General features: G+C 39.8%; 1 protein-coding gene across 2 annotated transcripts in view; it reads right to left on the bottom strand.

Annotated features, from left to right (window-relative positions):
* The window catches only part of EPC2 (enhancer of polycomb homolog 2), a 54,593-nt gene that overhangs the window by 10,731 nt on the left and 23,039 nt on the right, over positions 1-20,823 (bottom strand). For both annotated transcript variants that reach the window (XM_009643424.2, XM_035898930.1), the window contains exons 3-10: positions 14,233-14,378; positions 10,750-10,956; positions 9,786-9,934; positions 9,389-9,521; positions 6,575-6,766; positions 6,197-6,286; positions 3,570-3,715; positions 3,124-3,467 (exon numbers count right to left, since the gene is read on the bottom strand). In XM_009643424.2, coding sequence (XP_009641719.1) covers positions 3,124-3,467; positions 3,570-3,715; positions 6,197-6,286; positions 6,575-6,766; positions 9,389-9,521; positions 9,786-9,934; positions 10,750-10,956; positions 14,233-14,378 — 1,407 coding nt within the window. The remainder of the gene's footprint in view (positions 1-3,123; positions 3,468-3,569; positions 3,716-6,196; positions 6,287-6,574; positions 6,767-9,388; positions 9,522-9,785; positions 9,935-10,749; positions 10,957-14,232; positions 14,379-20,823) is intronic.

Here is a 20,823-nt window from a genome sequence, read left to right as displayed (position 1 = left end):
TGCAGTTCTTAGGAGGAAGAAAATAACTGAGCTGGAAACAGCAGTCCTTTATTCATGCACTGATTCATGCGCTTAAGAAAAGACTAGTCACACATTTTCAGAATCAGTCTTTCTGTCTGTACAATGCCTTGCATTTGAGGAAATACCAGAGTAAGAGTTGCTTTATTAATACAAGTCAAAATATAATGCAGAGGCAACTTCAAATATTCTTGTGTACCAACAACCAAAGCAAGCAACTCCAAGTCTCCTCTAAACTAAAAGAAATGAACAATCAATTTAACTACGGTCATTGCTTCCTCCAGAGGTAGCTTTATGCTTACAGGTAAGCATGCTACAAAACCAGCTGGTTTCAACAATCAGCTCCCAGACAGAATTACTTCAATAAATGCAGTGACAGTACCTGCGCTCATTTAATGCTCAACCAGACTCTGACCAGCCCTTGTAAAATTTACTCACTATTTACTATGGAGAAAAAACCCTCAAAACCAAAAAAAAAAAAACCGCATCAGTGCCTCTTGCCGGCTTAGTTATTTGGTGAAGAATTCTGCTGTCTGTTGCATCTGTCCCTTTACCAGAATTACAGGATCTGTTTTGTAATTTAAATCTGGAAAGAAAAAGGTCTTCCATAACCATAAATTTCCCTGCAAAATGTACTTCAACTACTGAGTGATCTCTATTCTAATCTAAATGTATTCTTCAGATGATTTCTAAGATTATGTAACAAAAGTTAATTACTATTCCTCTACAAAGTAGCTTGGATCCATCAGATTTGGCTTTATGCATTTTTTAGATATTTCTCTAGAGTCTCTCCCATCATTAAGATGTGTATTTCTTTGTCCTTTCCTTCAGTTCCCTCTCCCTAACAGCACAAAGCCTGAAGGACGAGTGCTAGTCCACATCCGTATATGAGGGCTGTCATTAATTTGCCATGTAATACCAGCAACTTAGGTATCACCCGAATCAGGAAGGGCTGACTTTTTTTTCTTGTGTATACACAGTTCCCTACCAAAACACAGGCCTCCCCTTTCCCTGAATATACTGCTTAAACACTGTTCTCACTTCTGTTTTCTTACTATGTGCCATCTTTCCTCTAGCGACTGGAGTTCTCTTCCACTGCTGCAATCTTCATTTATACTAAAGCCAGGTATGGAGATGCTCCAAACCTCTTCCTTCACTCATTTCTTCATATACTATTAAAATCAGATATATCAGCTTCCATCCCAAAATATTTCCCTATTTTTTTTAGGTAGACTCCACCCTTGGGAAGTCTCCTCAGAGCAGAATTCAAAGCCTCACAGTTTTACATCTAGCTAATCCTTAAACAATCGATTGATATGCATTATCTTATAATGAAAAGTTCTACGGAAAAAATAATCAACCTAACCTATTCCTTTTTAAGCAACTTTCCTTACCTTGGTGTCATCATCCTTTATTCATGCAAACAGAAATCTTGCATATATAAAGAGCTATCAGAAAATTCTTCGTTGTTCCTTACAGCTTATGGTCCACGTTTCACATCCTTAACTCTGACAAATAGTATTCCTTTCTACGTCCTGCATTTGCTTTAACAAGACATCTCTTGATGCTCATCAACAATCCCATCACACAAAACTGCCCCTTTCTGCTACAGGTGCAACTCTCCAGCCCTTCAAGTCCCTTACGAAAAAAAAATGATACAAAATATGACCACAGCACGTTATGTCTGTTCTCTTCATATAGCAGAAAAATATTCTTGTGCACATCTTTTCAGGAGAGAGAGAACAATATAAAGGTTGCAATGACTATACTGAAAAGTGATTAAAGTAAATATTCTGTGCTCACGTCAGTACTACATTCATGCTACTTAAAAGACTGAGTGTTAGCTTATTAAAGCCATAACAGAGAAACTGCTTTTGTGTTCAAGAAATTTAATTTCTACATATGAATTCTAAAGGTGTATTATTGAAGGCTAAATACCTAATCCTGCAACTCAAGAAACGGACCGTTCCACATCCATAGAAAGTTAATTATGGAATTTAGGATCTGCCTATTATATTACCTAATTATTCTGTTTTACAATACCTAATTCTGTATATACATAATAAAGCAGGAAAATACCCAGATGCTTGTTGGTGCTTGGTAGTAGATCCCTTTTGGCATATCTCCAATTGTTCAGCTTTTTAAAGAATCATACCTCCTTTTATGATTATAAAGAAGTGACAGCGTGAAAACTTAAGCAATTACAACTCCTAGTATACGAAGCAAGTGATGTAAAGGCTGCTAATATAAGCTTAAAGCAGATTTTTTAATTTTGGTGGCCTTTATTCCAACTTTAGTGCTTCCATACCCAAATGGCTACAAAATGGTCTACAAAGATCAGAATTGTTGTGTACATTTTATATTCTTGTGAAGATAGTATACAAAAACTTTAAAAAAAAAAAGAGAGTGTAAACCAGTTTCTATGTAAGTGTTCTGTGTCTTGGTCATGTGGGGCCATCAGGTCATAAAGCTGACGTGTACGAGATGGCTGCATTAAAAGGCAATCTCCTATCACACTTAATCAATGACTGATGGTTTTCTGAAAAATCAACAGAGACGGTGCATCGCTGGATGCTTCCAGTATCAAAATTTTTACCATGACAGATATCAACACAAAGTGCTGTTTTCAGACTTTTTCATGCTCGGTATGCTTACAAACTTACTACTGGCTTTCTGAGACGTTTTGGCAAGATTTTAGAACTCCAACAACAAAAAAGACACCACCACCACCCCCCACCAAGAAACCAACTGCTTTTCTTTTGCATTTCTAAAAAGCATTCTTCTCTCCTTAAACAAGCATAGGCCAATTGAAGTCTTTAAGACTCAAGCACACCCTAGCAATTCTTAAATACAAGCAGAACCCCTCCCTTGGATAATGTACGTTTAAGTCCAGCACTTCATCAAGATTCTACTGAAGCTGGAGTAACAACAGAGGAAGAGGACTGTTTGTAGAAAACTTCTGTAGAATCTAAAAAATGCAAAATAATTAGCTTGTCTCTCTGATTTAGGTACACAGCACTGCTGAAGATGTTACCAGTCCAGTCACAAGGACAGACACTGGAATGCGATATTTTAAGTTCCAGAAGAATTCAAATCCTTGCCTACCTGATATGCCATTCTTGCTGGTGTTCAATAAAGCTACAGACGCTGCAGAAACTCTTTTATTGTTCACAGTCTGCCCTGGTTTCCATGAGGTACATTCTTCGCTATCACTGTCCTGTAGATTTAGTAGCCTTGGCTGAAAACACTGCAGTCGACATGATCTGATATTGCTTAGTATTTCAGAAAGGGACAGTCTGTTTTCACAACGTTTATTGGAAGCATTGGTCCGTGAAAAATTAGAAGAAAAGTCTAAAGTCTGGGAAGAGCTTGAAAAACTGTTCAGCATCTCCGGGTCAATCTGTCTCAAGACAGGATCATGTTCTGTAGATATTCGGTCCATTATAACCCTGATTAAAGAGGATGAAAAAAAAAGACATTAGTTTAACTATGTCTGTCTAATACTTTTATCCTTTGAAGGGGACTTAAGAGTAAAAATAGCGCAACTGTACCTTCCACCCCTGCCAATTCGTCTTCTTGCAAATCCTATACATCTTCTTGGAATTGTAAGGGTTGTAAGGCAATGCCTGAACCTCAGTTTGTCCAATTCTGCCAATTCTGAGTTTTCATATGAAGAATTAGTTTGGTCCAAACGAGGCTGTGAAGAAAAAAGAAAAGGCAATTTTGCACTCATTTAGAGCACATATTTCCATTAGGTTACTGCTAAGTGATTATCACACACAGGCTATAGTATAGAAAATGCTGAAAATGCCCACAGAACTACCACTTGATTAATACGCTCAGATCATAGAAGAACTTGGAAGATTAAAAAAAACCAAAAAACAAACCAATGCATTCACAAAGCTGAAAATCCTCTTTCCTTGACTGGTCATAAAATTAGACGCCACAACCAAAATACAGAACAAGCCAGAATTAATTCATTCTACCGAGAGGCACATAAAGTTGTCCTACTCAGACACAGGTCCATCTGGCCCAGCACCCCCTGTCTGATAATGGCTCTTCTGGTGATTTATCACAAGATATAAAACACAGGCAGGAACTCTTTTCTTGTTTCAGCCTCTGAGCTTCAGGCTCTTAGAAGCCAAGGGACTTCCTGCAGGGAGGGCTGCACCTTGACTATGCTCTGTAATCAGCTGAGGGCCTACCCTCCTCATCAGTTTGTCTAATCTCACTCCTAAGGTCAGTAGCGTAAAAGCGGTTGACTGTAAAAATGAATTTATGAAAAATAATTTATAGAAATACCTCAAAACTATATGCACAACTCCAGTGCTAAGTATCACGCTACAGAAGAATACTTTTAGTACTTATGGTGTCAAAGGAAACACCAAGAAAGCCTGTTCATTTATTAGAGATCCTGCTGATTTTTACAAAGCAAAACGACAACAACTCCCAACTCGGACAGCTTGCAACCTAAGTGCATAGGTAACTTGAAAAGGGGTTCCTAAATTTGCAGTACAGTTTTACTCATGAAACCCATATTGCCAAAGGTAACGGACACTGATCCAAACGGCCTTTGTTCCAATACACAGCATTCAATTCTCAATCTTGACAGTGTATTTTCTGTATCAGCTTACCATTTTTGTTACTCCATGAGTTATTAAGGGCTCAAAACTGCATAATTTTTACAAGCAGAAATGCTGTGTGCTGTCTGAAATGTCTAATATGACAGGTTAATAAATATTCATTAAATAATCTTTTTTTGTGATCAGGCTAAACTACAGCAACAGTGGTGCTGTAGATGCAATCAATTTATGTTAAGAGTTAACCAAAACTCAGATGGCTTTAGTAGTTAAAAAAAAGCCCTGAATGGCTAACATTAAGGCTGTTAAATAACCTGCTTCTAAGCAGCAATGGAAAAGTAACAGAAAAGAATGAAAATGCAAGTTTTCAATCATCTTGACTTCTTTTAGCAAGGGAGTTGCCACAGGCCAAGGGGAGGGGGAAGAAAAAAAAAAAAAAAAAAGTAGGATAAATTCTAAGCAAGAGAGAAGCTTCAGGAGCTAAGCAGGACAGGTCACTAGATTAGCAATCCACAGGTAACCCAAACTGATAGAACAAGTAAGTTAAAAGGCCACACAAAAAACAGGTGGCAAAGAGGCAAGTGTATCTTAAATAACCCACTAATAAATCTCTAAAAGGAGAAGATTAGTTAAAAATAATGGTGTATTCTTGGAAAGATCGAGTTGTCTGTGGGGGTCTGGCAATGACCATAACACAGCAGGACACTGCAGAGCAGGCACAGAAGCGGGCGCCAGAACACGTCTGACCTGTGCAAAGAACCTTCAGTACAACTCGTGGGAGATGCCCATGCTATAATTTGACTATTCTGCAGGACCTTTGGGCTTCTGAAACAGCCTACCTAGCGACTGAATGGCTTCTCTGCAAGTAGCTTTAAAGGCTACACAATTATTTTGTCATCTAACTTCATTCTTCCCACAGGAAGCAAGCAAAGAAAAACCAGACCCAGTGCAGTGTTGTGTTGGCTTTCTTGGTCCTCTGCAGCCTAAAGCTCCCCATCTGCAAGCGCATGCTTGGTAAAAAAAAAGTCACTGTCAGTGGTTCTGAGAGGATGACAGGACACCTATAATTAGTCTGTCCTCTGCACATCCTTGCAATCGCAACCCGATGTTTTTCGACGTATCTATAGTTTGCACTGATTTCAAAAGAAAATTTTGACTTTAATGTATGAAAAAAATCCTCAGCAGATTAAACTGTTCTGCTTCAGTAGCCAACTCTACTCAGTGCCCCCGTAGGATCTCTCAGCAGGTCTGAACTGGGACAACTAGTATCTAACACTAACGAGCTCTACAAGCTGGGAAGAAAGGATGTGCCAAGAAAACTGAGGGGGGACAAAAAAAAAATCTCTCCCTTCTTAACAGTGGCTGAATTGGTCTGCAGTAACACATGATATTACTTCCAGGTAATCGCAGAGGAACAGTACAAGGAGAATAATTCTCATGAAGACTGAAAGTGATTGTCTTTGGATTCACCAAATCAAAGCTTTGGTGGTGAAAAAGTGGGAGCACAACTATTACATTAGCACTATGCCAATCTAGATTAAAAAAACCCAACAACAAAACATGAACCACCGCACTAATCTAACAGCAGACAGTCTTACAGCATAATACTGGCATCCAGCTCTTCTCCTGAAAGCGCAAGGTCCATCAGGATCATTTTCTTCTTCTGCTTCTGATACTGGTGAGGGTACCTAGGCCAGAAAGCAAAGTCATTCTTCCACTGCCACATTTATATAATATAATTTTATCTATTTATTATACAAGTTTATATAATATGAACTGCCACATTTATATATTAAATGCAAGCTTCTCTGAAGCATAGCTTAGAAGAAGAAAACAAACCCCTAGTTCGTGCAAGTATCTTTTACATATCTCCACTGTCCAACTGAGTTATCCTCCATTTCAAGCTAGACTGGCCAAGTTACAGGCAGCAAAAATCTCTACCTTCTGTACACTGAGATTTTGTAACAGAGCATTACCTGCAGGAACTCATCTTCATCTGAGCTGTGGAAGTCATACTGTTTAATATCACTCTTGTTGATAACAGGCAAGGGCTCAGCAGAGGGCTGTTGAGGAGTTACCACACACTCTATTTTAGGTTTCTTTAGATACTTCTTCTTCTGACGTACAACATCCGACACCTCCTCCTTTAGAGATGAATGATGAGGATGCTGTTTGTGAAAAACAAAAAATTTTAAAAAATAAAGTAACCAACCTTTCCTCTTCTCATGCCTCTCAACATGCACCATCTGCAGATTATGTCAGACACACGATGCAAATTTATTCAAAACACTAAAAAAACCCAGAACTTTACCTCTGATCGTCTTTACAGATATTTAGTAATAAACAAACTGAAAGCTTTCAAGTCATGTGACTCCCTCAGAGATTCCTTGCTTTGCATTATACTCCGTATGTTGTAATTGGAAATCCTATTCCAATTATTTTCTGAAAGCTCAGTGTTCTATGGCAAGCACTTTCAATTTTCTGAATTGCTCAGATTTGTTCAGAAGAAACGATCTAAATTTGTTTCATGTTTCTCAGGTTGTTTGTGTTTCTGAAAAGGTGTCATGTTCTTTGGTTTTGCTATTTAAGATTTTCCTAACATAAACCCTCTGTAGTAAGCTACTGCACCAGTATGAAAACACTTCACTTGAACACAAATGCTATTAAACTTCAAAGCTTTTAAATTAAAAGGAAGATTACTTCTCTTGCAAAATTCTCAATTACAAGTAATAGCCAGTGCAGTTTTGAAAAAGTGTTTAAATTTACCCCAAATTACCACTTATCAACAAACGCCTGACTGAAACGAACTCCGGTAATGGAGCTCAGCTTCATAACCGGAGATGAGGACGACAACGCGTAACAAAATTCCTGCACGAGAACCAAGGCAAAGGATTTGTATTAAATTCAGTGACCACTAGGTGTCGCGGGTGCTAAATACAAATTTCAAAAGGTCTTCAACTCTTCCGCCCTACATTCAAGCCTTTTATAACAACTAGTATTTCAGGTTATTTCCTCAAAACCACACCTCCATTCAAAGCTGGTTGCGGTTTTTTTTTCCTGTCACATTACCAGCAGAACATCAGGTCTTATCCTTTCGTACTGTTCAGTTCAGTGAGCTTAACTATAATGATGACATTAAAATGGCTTGCAGTGGAAACTTGGCTTTTTGGTTTTGGTATTTTGGGGGCTTTGTTTTAAAAACATGACCCCATGTATGTTTTAAAGCAAAAAGATAGCTCTTAAGGAGGACAAAAGATACTTATGGCTTAAGTAACAAGGAAACGTGGTACGAAGAAGTAAAAACAAGATGAGCAGAACAACCATTTGTAATAATACAAATGTGCTAAGGCTGGAAGCAGTTAATTTTCCAATTAATACCCGTATTAACTTCAAAAAACCCCAAATCACCCCAAACCTTATTCTTAAGCAGACATTTTAAAAACATTAACCTGAGATGGATACATTGGTCAGTACTGCTGCATGCAGTGTGAGCTGCTTACGACTATACTACTATCATTTGTTTAGTCCTACTGGAACTGCATGTCATCAGAACCAACAGCTACAGTCATAGTCATGGTTCACTAAGATCCCCCAGAAAAAAGTATTTTAATTCTCTTCTGCACAGATGTAAAGACTGTCCTTGTAGGAAGATCGTAACGAGTACACCAAAACATTACGATCTGATTCAGTACTGGATCTGAACAGTGAAAGAAGATAAGAGTGTTCCCTTCCATGTATTTTTCTTATTTTTTCCTGACTGGAATATGTTTATTCATGAGACAAGAAAAGAGAAAAATCACTCAAGTTTAGCATTTCTAGCTATGGATTACTCTTATATTACTACTTATCTAGATGTTACTAAACAAGGTCAATTATAAAAACAAGCCTAGACCCACTGGGTTTCTGTACAGATGAAAAAAAAAAAGTAAAGGAAGAATTTGTCAAAGTAACAAGTACAGCACTCCACAACTTCGCTTGTTTTAGGAAGACAAAGTAACTAGTGTGTGACACAGCAACTCAAGCCTTACGTCCTTCTGCACCCCTTCTCCCAGAGCAGCCTTCTACCCCTTTGCAGAAACTAAAGGTTCCCGAGTTTAGCCACTCTTTTCTTCCACCTTCCTGTGCTTGCTATTTACCTAATACTGAGGCACAAGCAGTTGCAGATATAAAAATGCCTACTCAGTATTACCAAAAAGTGTACAGGCCTCAGTAGTAATAGCCAAATATAAATGCCAGTAAGTGTTTTCTAAAACATTAGTTGCTTGCAACTTTTTTCAGCTGTCAACAAGATGCAACAGTTGCATTCTTGTGCCTGGAAATGTTACTAATCACTTAAACAGTTCAGAAGAGTTCCTGGAATCCTTTGGCATTCTAGCTGTCATTCAGTAAAATCCTGTATTTTCAGGACTATCTTTGCACTGAGGGCCAGTCAGTATTCACGGACAAGCCTAGCGGAAAAATTCAGTGCTCTAGTCTCTCCTTGAAGGGAGAAGGAAAAATAATTCACTACACTTTGCAATCTCATGGAGGTCCTGATGTCCACTTAACACATCCATGTTTACATCACCTTAAAACGAAAGAGAAACAAACAGCAATGCCAGCCAATCGTTTTAAAATTTAGGCAGGAAAGACAAACAAACATTAAACTGGAAGCAAGCACAGCAGTCTCCTGGTCTCCTACCTTTGAGTAGGGCAGCCTGCTGCTCAGTTCTCCAATACAAACATCTGCAGAGTGTTACCCAAAGGTGATGAAACCGGTAACAAGAGACTGACAGCAGAAGACAGCTTACCTTAACTTTACATTCTTGAACTTTGTGATGATTTCCATTATGAAGAGTGGATGGAGTTGTGCTCATCTCTTTTTCAGGTCTATTTAGCTTCACTTCATTGAGGATTTCACCTCCGTAATCACCCAAGTGGTACCTTAAAAAACATAATTAAAAATACAATACCGCATTTCCACTGGGAAATGTTTGAAAGACAAAACAGGCCATGAGTCCACATAAACCCCTTCTATTTCAGCTTCTGAAGTTTATGGTGCTATATAAGCCTTCAGCCATGCACATGTGCAGCAGAATAGCATCCAGACAAAAATACATTACAGGAGGTGTTTTCAAACCTATTGGATGAAAATTAAAAATGCTGATGTAATAAATGACTTCTTACCAATACAATTTGCAATTTTACCTTTTCTCAACAACTTCTAATGTTAAATGCAAGAGCTCGCGTTTTGTTTTCTCTCTTCTCTTAATCATCTCCAAAATTGTTATGGCTCTGCTAAACTCTCTTCTTAATTTCAACATCTTCTCGTAAGATGCTTCATCATTCTTTCGATTCTATTGAAAGATTAAACAAGTTTTAAGTCAAAAGCAAAACCTGTGAGGCATAAATAGCAAAAAAAAATTACATAATGCTGCTGGAAGTGAGAATCATACAAGTACACTCAGAAGAAACTTTTCCTAAAGCATAACCTAGTTGGTAGACAAAACCACAAAAAGCAAACAAACCCCAACTTTTAAGATCAAGCTGAAAAAGAACTTTTTAGCCATCTCCCCCCACGCTTTCTCTGCTCAGATTCCATCTCAAGGCAGTGGAAGTTTGTCAGAACAAGGAATTCAGGACTTGGTTCCTAACACACTTTTTCCACCTTGATCCTGCACACAGTAAGGCTGTGTACATATGTGTACAGAGTTGATGTAAAATGCCCAGTAATTACAGATTTCCCAGTTCAAATCACTTCATGCTACAAATTCAAAACCTGAACTATTTACTCCATGGCAAATGGAACATTGTTTTCCCCTTCTGTGAAGGGGAAGTTTGCAAACTAGCAAGTCCCACAGCTGCTTGTTTATGTGCCGATAGCTGTAAATCACCCTTTTGAGTTTCAGCTTTCTAAAAAAAATAAAAAAAAAATGGACAGACTGTAAATTGCCTACAGAGAACTGATGGATTACACATTGACTGCGTCATTCGGCACGTTTGAGATTCAGCTGGGTCATCCAATATTGCAACTATTAATACAGACAATCAGATCAGTAACTGTGGCTACCATAGGACAGATCCTGCAAGATGCTGGGTAGGAATCAAAATGATTCCTGTCACTGCAGGATTTACAATGACTAATCTAAACCAGTCAAGTTTGACGAGTTACCTTTCTTGTCTGCATCTTCTCAGTTCTCCTCCGGAAGGCAACGTAAGGGTCGTTGTTGGTGGAGCCATCCCTCTTTTCTTGTTTGATTTGGGGGATGAGAGATGGCCCTCTGCAATTCTTACGCTTTCTTACCCAGTAGTCATATACAGCCTTGATAAGGTAGTCATCCTCATTTAGCAGCAATTTAGCTTCCTGAAGTGTTACAAGCTGAAAGAGAAAATTCAAAAGGTGCAAATGAGATGGGGGTAGGGTGGTGGTGCACCGTGCATTCACATCTCTTATATACTTTCTAAATAAACTTGATTCTTTTCTAGCACAAGAGAGTAAAGGGAGGAAAAAAAACTGATCTAAATTGAAGTACTTTAGCCACCAGTTGGTCTTCCTCAGTTAAATATAGAGTTCCCAACTTCTCTACCCAGCAGCATCATCTCTCAACCTTCCATGCAATAGTCTACAACTTTATCAATTTATCATGATATCTGAAAACACTGTTTGAACCAATTACAAGCACAGGACAGAAATACAGGCTGCAGATCGTGATTTGGGAATCGCTTTGGCTTTTTTTTTTCCCCCCTAAACCAAGAAGCTTCTTATTGGTTCGCCATTAGTAACATATGATTGTTTGCAGTTTAATGTTGGTTACCCTAGAAGATATTTTACTGTAGTGAAGTAAATTAGCTCCTTAATTCCCCCCCACCTCCCCTCCCACCCCCCACAAATGTTTACTTTGTAACAGTAAAGGATAACGACCATCCCTGTTTATTACAGCCCAGAGACACAAAGACATTCGCTTCTTAGTTATTTCAGTAGGAGGCATTAAACACAGGTAATTAAATGGTAACTTTTATTTTTTGCTTTTTATATGGGTATCAGAATCTAAATAAATGCAAAACCCATCACTGACCAACCAGCACATTAGTTTAACATGCTCATATCATCTTAAACCCATTTGTTGCACAAAAAGAAAACAGTTTCTCTAGTATTAGTTAAAACAGAAGTCGGTCAGCACTTTTTTTTCCCCATAATTTGAAAAATATCAACTGAACTACTTAAATTTGCAGTTTTGCAACATGTCAAACTGTTAAATCTTGTCCCTACATTAGGATAAGCAGAAAAAAGAAACAATACATTTCAGAAAAATACAGATATCCTAAAGTATAACCACTGCTACTATGTAAGTGTTAATTCCAGCTGGAATAGAAAATCCTTGCAATCTACAGTAGAATGAGAAAAAAACATTGGTTTTAAAACAAAGAAGGAAAAAAAAAAAAAAAGAGGTCACTAATCCCTCTGTGCTTATGACCTCATGCAGCATTAAAACAATAATTTTGCATCTGTTCTACCCGGAATGGATGTTATCCTGGTTAATCAAGCACACACACTCACCAGCGTACCCTATCCGTATGTAAAAGTTGGTAAGACTGTGAGTGTAGCCAATACACAAACAGCATCCCATCATTGGGAATATTAATTTAAAATAATTTCAGTCTTGTTCTTTGCTCCCTTTTTTCTACTAACATATTGAAAAAAAAAAAAAAAAATCTACTCTGCTTTGAGTACACAGTTAGGAAATTTAAATTTTGACCCTGCTTGCTTGTTTTTGCAAGTACCATCAGTGACATGGATGCAGAGTCCCTGTATTCCTTGCTTAAATCAGGTTATTGAACGTTCCCAAGCAGAATGCCTGGAACCCTCTCCTTGGCGAGGAAGGCATTCCCACCAGCATCCTTTTGTATTTCAGAGGTAAGTCACGTAAACTGTAAGTGAATTGTGTAGCAGCCCCAAGTGAGATTTGAGAGCATTATAACCCCACATGGGGAAGGAATCTGCCAGGCAGCCAAACTTCTTTGTTTCTCAGGCTCCAGCAGCCTGCAAGAGTTGTTTTTATCTTATCATTCCTAACACAGAGCTCAGGACAGAGCTACTCAGCATCAGCTGACAGTTTTCCGTAGCCTAAAAGCAGGACAAGACGCTTGAACAGACACATCACAGTCCTTGAAGTTGGGCAGAGAATATTACTGTCCTGGTTTTGGCTGGGATGGGGTTAATCTTCTCCCCCAGTAACTGGCATGGCACTGTGTTTTGGGTTTAGACAGAAGTCCCACAGAAATTTCATCTACAAAGAGGGACTTCTCCTCACACACTTTACCTTCAAGAGGGAGCCTATGAATCAATTACAATGCTTCATCCACACCTAAGATCTTTTCTGTCATGGGCTTCCTAAAATAAGCACTTTCTGGTTCAAAATACTCTTCACCTCTGTAATGCTTCAGTGTTACATTTAAGGGAAAGTAAAAAGGGCAACTACGTGCAGAGAAAAATCCATATTCTTCTAAAATTTTCTTTTAGGAAAACATCTTTCAGTTCTTAAATTTAAATTCATTACTCAAGCCATGAAAGATGGAACCAGCATTAGAAGGATGCAAATTAATCTTGAAAAATGATAACCAGAACCACTTTAACTGAGAGCCAAAACAGGGGTATCTACATCAAAGCTCTCCGAGATCCATGTTCAAAAAGTATCACCCAATGTAGTCTGCAATTTTTTTTTTCTTCACATCCCCTCTTTTTAGCATAGTAAGAGATCTTTATCTAATCCTTGTTCAAGTTACTTTAAGATGTAGAGAATACACCACTTTCAGCCTCTTAACAGACAGCATAGAATTAAATCAAATCAGGTTAAGTAACTGAGGCAGAGCTACGGATCCTGCAACACACTTCACTCCCGCAAAACATCCTCCCCACTGAGAAATAACCCTTCCTATTTCAAACTTGCCTTTCAGAAACTGATCCTTCAGATACAATTTTTGGGTAACGTTTTTGGCTTTAAGACCCTTTTCCAGACACTGGCCTCCCAGAACACCTCAGGAACTATTAAGATACTGGTACCCTTCTGATAAAGTAAGTGACTAAACAGTATGCAGCACGTGCTTCCTTCTAAAGTACGGAAAGCAGCCTCCGAGTCAAAGCTGGAGCATAACTTTCTTTTTTGCATCTGTGAGTTGCTACTACAAGGGCCCAAACTTAACAAATGCTTTGCTTCACTGTCTATGCTTTTAAGTTTTTACCCTTCAAACGTCAACTGCAGTCAACGTCCACTGGTACCAAGTGAAACAAAGAATTTGGATTCTCATATACGTTTACAGCCAAATCTATACACCTACCGACCACCACAAGCTTCTTCCACAGTGACACAGGTAGAACAAGATTGACCAAGTTGTCCTAACACACTGTGATCAGGAATTGAAATTTAAAAGAACTCCCCCCAACCAGCCCCCAAAAGCTCCCTCCCCACCTGTTTTTATTAAGTTACCAATACTGGCAATAAGAGACAGCAGTGCGATTTCTGTATAGCTGCAGACTCACACAAACACACTTACCCTGCCAGCAGGAAATAAAACAAACAAAAAACCCACATAGAACCATCCCACCAGAAAACTCTGAAATCAAAAAACCTCAGTGATTTCTTAACACAGTACAAACCTGACTAGAACTGGCTTTTTCGAGTCTGTCAACCATTATTTCAAACTGCAGAGGCTTGATTTCCATCTTCCGATTTAGTCTGTTCAGTAAGGTTTCGTCCTCAGAGTCCATATCATAATCTGGCTGTTCATTGTCCAGATTAAAGGCTGAAACAAAAATATACATGCACAAAAAAAAATTGAAATGCTTGGTAAATAACATACTGTGGAAATACAGAAGAGTACATCTAACAATCAGAAATCAAAAACAATTGATAAAGTATCAGATTGATATTTCTCTGCCAGAACACTTTTTTCTTTATGCTAAAAAGTTTCCACATGTAACAGCTGCAAGACAGTAGTTAGAAGTTGCTTGTCTCTTGACTTTCAATATGAGAGGAACCAAAGAAGTTTCATTTTATTTTAAGTAGCTTGAAGGGGTAACAGGAAAAAAGCTTGAGTTTAAATAAATTACCGTAGAGGCACAGAAACTTTAATGTATCTTTGCAAAACAAGAGCAAAAATGCTTTTTAATGCTGTTATAATACAGTTCCTCCAGAATATCACAGTAAGATTCTAAACAATTAAGATAGTTTTCAATCAAATCCCAGACTTGGGGAAAAAAGCACTTACACTGAAGTTCCAATATAATTTCAGTTCCCCAATTTTAAATAGTTCAACAAACCTAAAGTCTTAAAATACTTAATAGACTAAACTTTTCCTTTTTTTCCCCCCTTCACATAAGTGTGCGACAAACTGTAAAAATGCTAGACCAATCCTGTGGGAATTGTTACTTTTTCCTCCAAAACCAGCTCAACTCCAGGCATAGAACCTGACTATGCCTCCATAGTTAAAGTTCCCAACTTAACAGCAAAGCTCATGTCTTTATGACAGATTGCACTATTCATTTTCCATACTTAGACAAAGTTTCTGGTCCTACTGAAAGCAGAAGGAAGTTATCATTCAGATAAGCAGCAACTACATTTTACAAGAAGCATGAGCACGCTGCATACAACAGCAAGAATTCTCAATATGAAATGTGAATTGCACCTAATAAAACCTTGAAGAGGTGAAATACTAACTGTAACACTCCAAATAATTCAATCAACAAGTTACTATGTTTACAGCAGTGAAGGTTTGCTGAAATATACTCTGTTCTTGTTAGATAAACAGCACTATCTTATCTTTATACTCTTAACTCATGGCTATATCTGAGCACTAACTTAAAGAAAACCTCCGCTACTGAGCTTCCCAGTGTGTTTTGAGAGGACCTTAAAATAAAAACTTGGAAGACCAGGAGCAAAAGAAAAACACTAAAAAAAAAAAAGCTTTCAAGCAAATTATAGTATTTCCTCTGCCACAGTCTGACCAGTCAACAAACAGGTGGTAAGCAGCATATTCCTTCCGTATCTCACACCAGCCCAAGACCACCCTTTCTGTATTCCAGTGCAATAAATTAGCGAACTACCAGCATTTAATCTATTTGGCTAAGCCTGGAAGCTCAGTCAGGTACAACTGAGAAGTGCCAACAAGCAGTCCCTTACCATTTTCAGCTGCAAACCGCTACCTCTCAGAAGAGACAGTGCTTGACTGTGCCAACTCTGACACCACCACTTGGTCAGGAGGCTTCTCTGGCCTAACACACACACACTGTAAACTTACTGTAAAAATTTATTTCAAGAAGAAATTAATAACAGGCTGTAACTATATATTAAGTGGAATTATTAATATTATTAATTCAATAATACAAGTTGCACAGCACGTGTCACTGTCACTGGGCACGTGACCCACAGCACTCCCTCCAACAATTAACAACTGTGTATTACAATTAAATTACAGCTTACAACATTGCTGCTGCTTCTCCAGGGGCAGTCTGTAGGAGTCAAAAGTTTTGAGATAAAAATTGACCCAGATTTTTTTTTTTTTTCCAATTCATAGTTCTTTAAAACTGCATTAAAACCATCACCAGGCAAGACTATGCACTTGAGAGATGAGAGACGATTACAGCGCCTGGGGCGACTGCCACGCCATCCTGTTCAAAGAGCTGAATAGCCAGTGACTAGCCAAATATCAATGAACTAGCCGCCAAGTCTCGGTGCCGGACTTGATGCAACCAGCCTGCCACACATCACCTGCGGCTCCTGGAAGCTTTGCGCCAACTTCTGCCGTATGCTCTCCCAGCAGAGCCACCCGGGAGCCCTGCGGCGTTAGCACCAAGAGTTCATGGCATCAGCCATAAACTGAAATGGGGCGAATCGTCCCACCTGAGCTGTAACCCTCCCAACCCCTGAACTCCAAAGCTTCTCTCTTGTACAGCACTGACCACTCGTCAAACGTGGACCCAGCATCTCCGACTCCACCGGTTATTCACCAAAATTTCAAAACACTTCAGAGCTCTCCCAGCCAAGCGCAACCTTGGCAGTTCATACTTCTCCTGCTCCTGCAGAGCGATGCCCAATATTGCACTTCCCCTCCGCTGCAATCTGTAATTCAATGACCTCTTAAGCATAAACTGCCACTTTCACCAGAAAGGAAATTGCAAAAGTTTCCTCCACCCCAAGACCATCCCCAGAGCCTACAAAACCACTACAGCCCTGATGTACACTGTGAAATCACATTCAAACAACCCTGCTCAAGGGAGGTGGCCAAGATTTTCTAGACCAAGTATTCCCATAATTTTGGCAGCACTCTCCTAGCAGTAAAGCAGGTCTCTCTACTCCAAAGAACCCAGGTTCTCACAGATGACATGAAAACGCACAGAAATCCACTGAAGTCCACAAAGGCATTGCTTGTTTACCCTCAGACAGATGTTGATCTTACACACACACAAAAAAGTCAAGCTCAGTAATCCCCTGCAAACAAGATGTTTCAAGTCAGTTTTTCTAAAACCAGTGTATCAGTGAGGAAGAGGTTGCCTATGACAGCTAAGACGTGATGCTGTCCACACTAAACCAGGGTAGGTTTAGACTAGATATAAGGAAGAAGTTCTTTACAATGAGGGTGGTGAAACCCTGGCAGGGGTTGCCCAGAGAGGGGGTGGAGGCCCCATCCCTGGAAGCATTCAAGGCCAGGTTGGATGGGGCTGTGAGCAACCTGATGTGGTTCAAGGTGTCCCTGCTCCTGCAGGGGGGTTGGACTAGATGACCTCTAGGGGTCCCTTCCAACCCTAAACATTCTATGATTCTATGATTCTATGATTCTATGATTCTATGATTCTATGATTCTATGATTCTATGATTCTATGATTCTATGATTCTATGATTCTATGATTCTATGATTCTATGATTCTATGATTCTATGATTCTATGATTCTATGATTCTATGATTCTATGATTCTATGATTCTATGATTCTATGATATGTTGCGAGCAGTGCCAGTAAGCTTGCCTTCATTTCCAAAATGAGGAAAGAAGAATCCCTGAAAGTTCTTGAACCATGCATCTTCCTGAACATCCTTCAGAACAAAATCAGACAGGCTCAAGTGAGATGCAATTAGCAGGAGACACTAAGACTAGCAAGAAGAAAAGAAAAAGCCCAATCATTCTATCAACGAGCCACTTAAAAAGACCAAGCACCCCACGGAAGGCACGATGAATGTTAGTGCTAAGGCGGCGAGATCTCAATCTCGAATAGAAAAGGCAGATTACTGTGACGCCAGTGTCTAAGCCACCCTAGGGTGCACTTGAGCTAAAAGCAGGAGAGTCCCTCCCTCTCACTGCTCGCTGTTAGCAAGTTGAACCAGTCTGCAGAGGTCTCCAGTAAGCATCAGGACCGGTTCAAGACACACGGGTGTACGCAGCCAGAAGAGGGAAGAAAAGCGGAACCCTCCCCTTCTGGCTGTTCTATTGGTCCACCTGCCCCTGTGAACCACCAGCCAAGTAACATGTCAAATCCACCTACCTTCAGACATAGTACTAAACTATTTGCTGATAAAACATTGGCTCCCTTAGCAGTCATTTTGAGACTTTATGAATAACAAGTGAAGTGCTAAAAAACTGGAAAAAACCCCACTGCAATCCTTAAAAAAAAAAACAAAACACCAAACCAAAACCAAACCACCATCCCAAAACCAGAAAACAAAACTACACCCTGAATTTCAAGTCTAGAAAAATATTTTGACAAATAATCAAAATGACAAGATAAAAGGTATCCAACATGTACTTGCCAGGAGCAACTTTCATAAAATAAATCCAGTCTCATTTTCTTACACACAGACATCAGTGCTGCGAGAACAGTAGTAGCCCCTGTCACACAGCCTGCTTTTCATACCTTCTAGCAACACTTTTATTTGCTAGCAAGGCTTCTCATACTACTTGTCACGACCTGTACTTATCAATACAGTTCACTTTCAAAGAAAAGGGGTTTACACAGAGGCCGCTGGTTAATGACACTGAAGCACTGGAAGCAGTATTTTCATTCCACCTCCCTACAGACAGGAAGGCCACGAAGTCTCAGCAGCTGGTGGAGGTCTGAGCCTCAGAAAATGCAAAGCTATCGCTCTTCCTTAACTCCTTGTGACTGCATGCAGCGGTTAAATCAACCCCAAGCTGGCTCACCACAGCTCTGCGACACTCGTGGGAGTGTCCTTCCCTGAAGTTTGTCCATCACTGTTCTTTAAAACATACTTTCAGTGACGTCCTTAATCACCGGTTTTCTTCTTTTCCCAGGCACTGAGCGAACTGTACTCGTTCCAGAAAAAGCCATTTTTCATCCTGGAGTTGGCCTCTAGTATGGCAGCTTGCTGGCTTCCAAAGCCATCACCAGACACAGGTGGTTTATGTGCGGCGGGATGAAGCTATCCATCACCACGCTCTGTTTCTGTCCCTGCCATAGCAACAGATGCAACTGTTCATTCACGCCTGCAAGAGTTAGCGAAGAACTAGACTCAGCCCCAGAAAGCACTGTACTTCGGATGACCTGCTACTAGTTAGCGCTTAAAGAACAACCAATCTGCTAGTTCATGTAGTTAAAAATGGATCATCTATACCTCTCCCTCCTGCTAGTTCCTGGGAGGTTCTTGTGACTGACTGATGAATCCAGTTATCCTACTCCCAAACTTCTGCATTGCTCCACACTGCGTGTTCCTACAGTGCGCTGCTGGACAGGGCTCCAGTCATCCTATCGGTAAAGTTTACCTCGTATCAACACTGAGAGCTTGTTAGCTTGCTAATTGTGTTGCAAACCCAACATCCTGCTGTACATCCTCTGCCACTCTACGTGCTCCCCGTGGCAGTACCTGTCAGAGGCATTTGCTTTTGTTTACTTGAGCTCCCCTAGGAACTGAGTTTATACGAACTTAGAGAAATGCAATTTGTTTTTAAGTTACAGTAAACTGAGTTTAACTTAACTAAATTGACTGATTGCATTTAGCTAACTAAATTAAGGCTGTGGTTCCACAGTCATTTTAAGCCGACATTGGCACGAGTTACCACCAAAACAAGCTGGTCCCCTAGCTTCCTTCCCCAGCAAGCCACATTCCTACCATCTTGCTTGTGCCAATACCAGCAACCATGAGCCAAGACAGAAAGCTGATAAATATGGAGGTCCACCTAACCAAAATATGAAAGATAAGCTTTCTGCCAGGCCACTTCCCTGAGTTACCTCACCCGTGAACACAGCTGCCACCAGAAACGTGCTGGCAGTAAGAAAGGAGTGGGCAGTGTTGATCCTGATGGCAGCAGGTACATCTGTGCTGACCAGGAGGAAATGAAGAACCACATCACGGTAATTATATCCAAAGCAGTAACAAAGCAGCAAAAACACCACCTCGATGGCACGTCTGCAGCCCCTGACTGGGACAGAGCTTCCACCGAAACGCCTCAGCAGGGGAGGTATCACGCAAAGACCCATTTTCCAAATCCAGGCTGCAAGCCCACAGCCTGAACAGACCCTGCTGCAGCATCCTCTAAAAACGTGGAACACAATGAATAAAACCTGGGCAACTCTCAATTATGTGAAAAGCACACAATTCACTTTTTTAATTTTTTTTTTTTTTTAATTTAAAGTGTGACTAGAGTTCATCCAACGCAACTTAATGAAGATTATTTGAACAATCTGGCTGTGTTACTTACGATAAAGCATTAGTTCGGTATCATTACCCTTTATATACACACATAGGTAAAAGACATATGTATTAATCATATATTATATAATGTAATAGAACTCAACTGTATGACATATATCAACCATATGTTATATATATTACATGAATAATATATTTTTTTCCTCCATTCTTATTGTTTCTGTTACTGACACTAGTTTTCTTACACCCATTTAGCTCATTTAGATGAATTCTAGCACAAGTTCAAGCGTCTGAGCCGACAGCTCAGATGAGATGCCTCTATACAAACGCACGCAGCATGGGAAACAAACAGGAGGCGTTGGAAGCTATCATGCTGCTAGAAAGCTACGACCTGATTGCTATTAGGGAAACTTGGTGGGACGAGTCCCACGACTGCAATGTAGCTATTGATGGCTACAGGCTGTTCAGAAGGGACAGGCGAGGAAGGAGGGGCGGAGGCATTGCCCTTTACATCAAGAAATCATTACAGTGCGAAGTGCTGACCCTGAAGAACAGCCACGAGCAGGTCGAAAGCTTATGGGTAAGAATCAGA

The sequence above is a fragment of the Egretta garzetta genome, unplaced genomic scaffold (assembly GCF_000687185.1).
Source record: "Egretta garzetta isolate BGI_Z169 unplaced genomic scaffold, ASM68718v1 scaffold208, whole genome shotgun sequence".
Lineage (NCBI taxonomy): Eukaryota > Metazoa > Chordata > Aves > Pelecaniformes > Ardeidae > Egretta > Egretta garzetta.
This window is presented reverse-complemented; position numbering and strand designations above follow the sequence as displayed.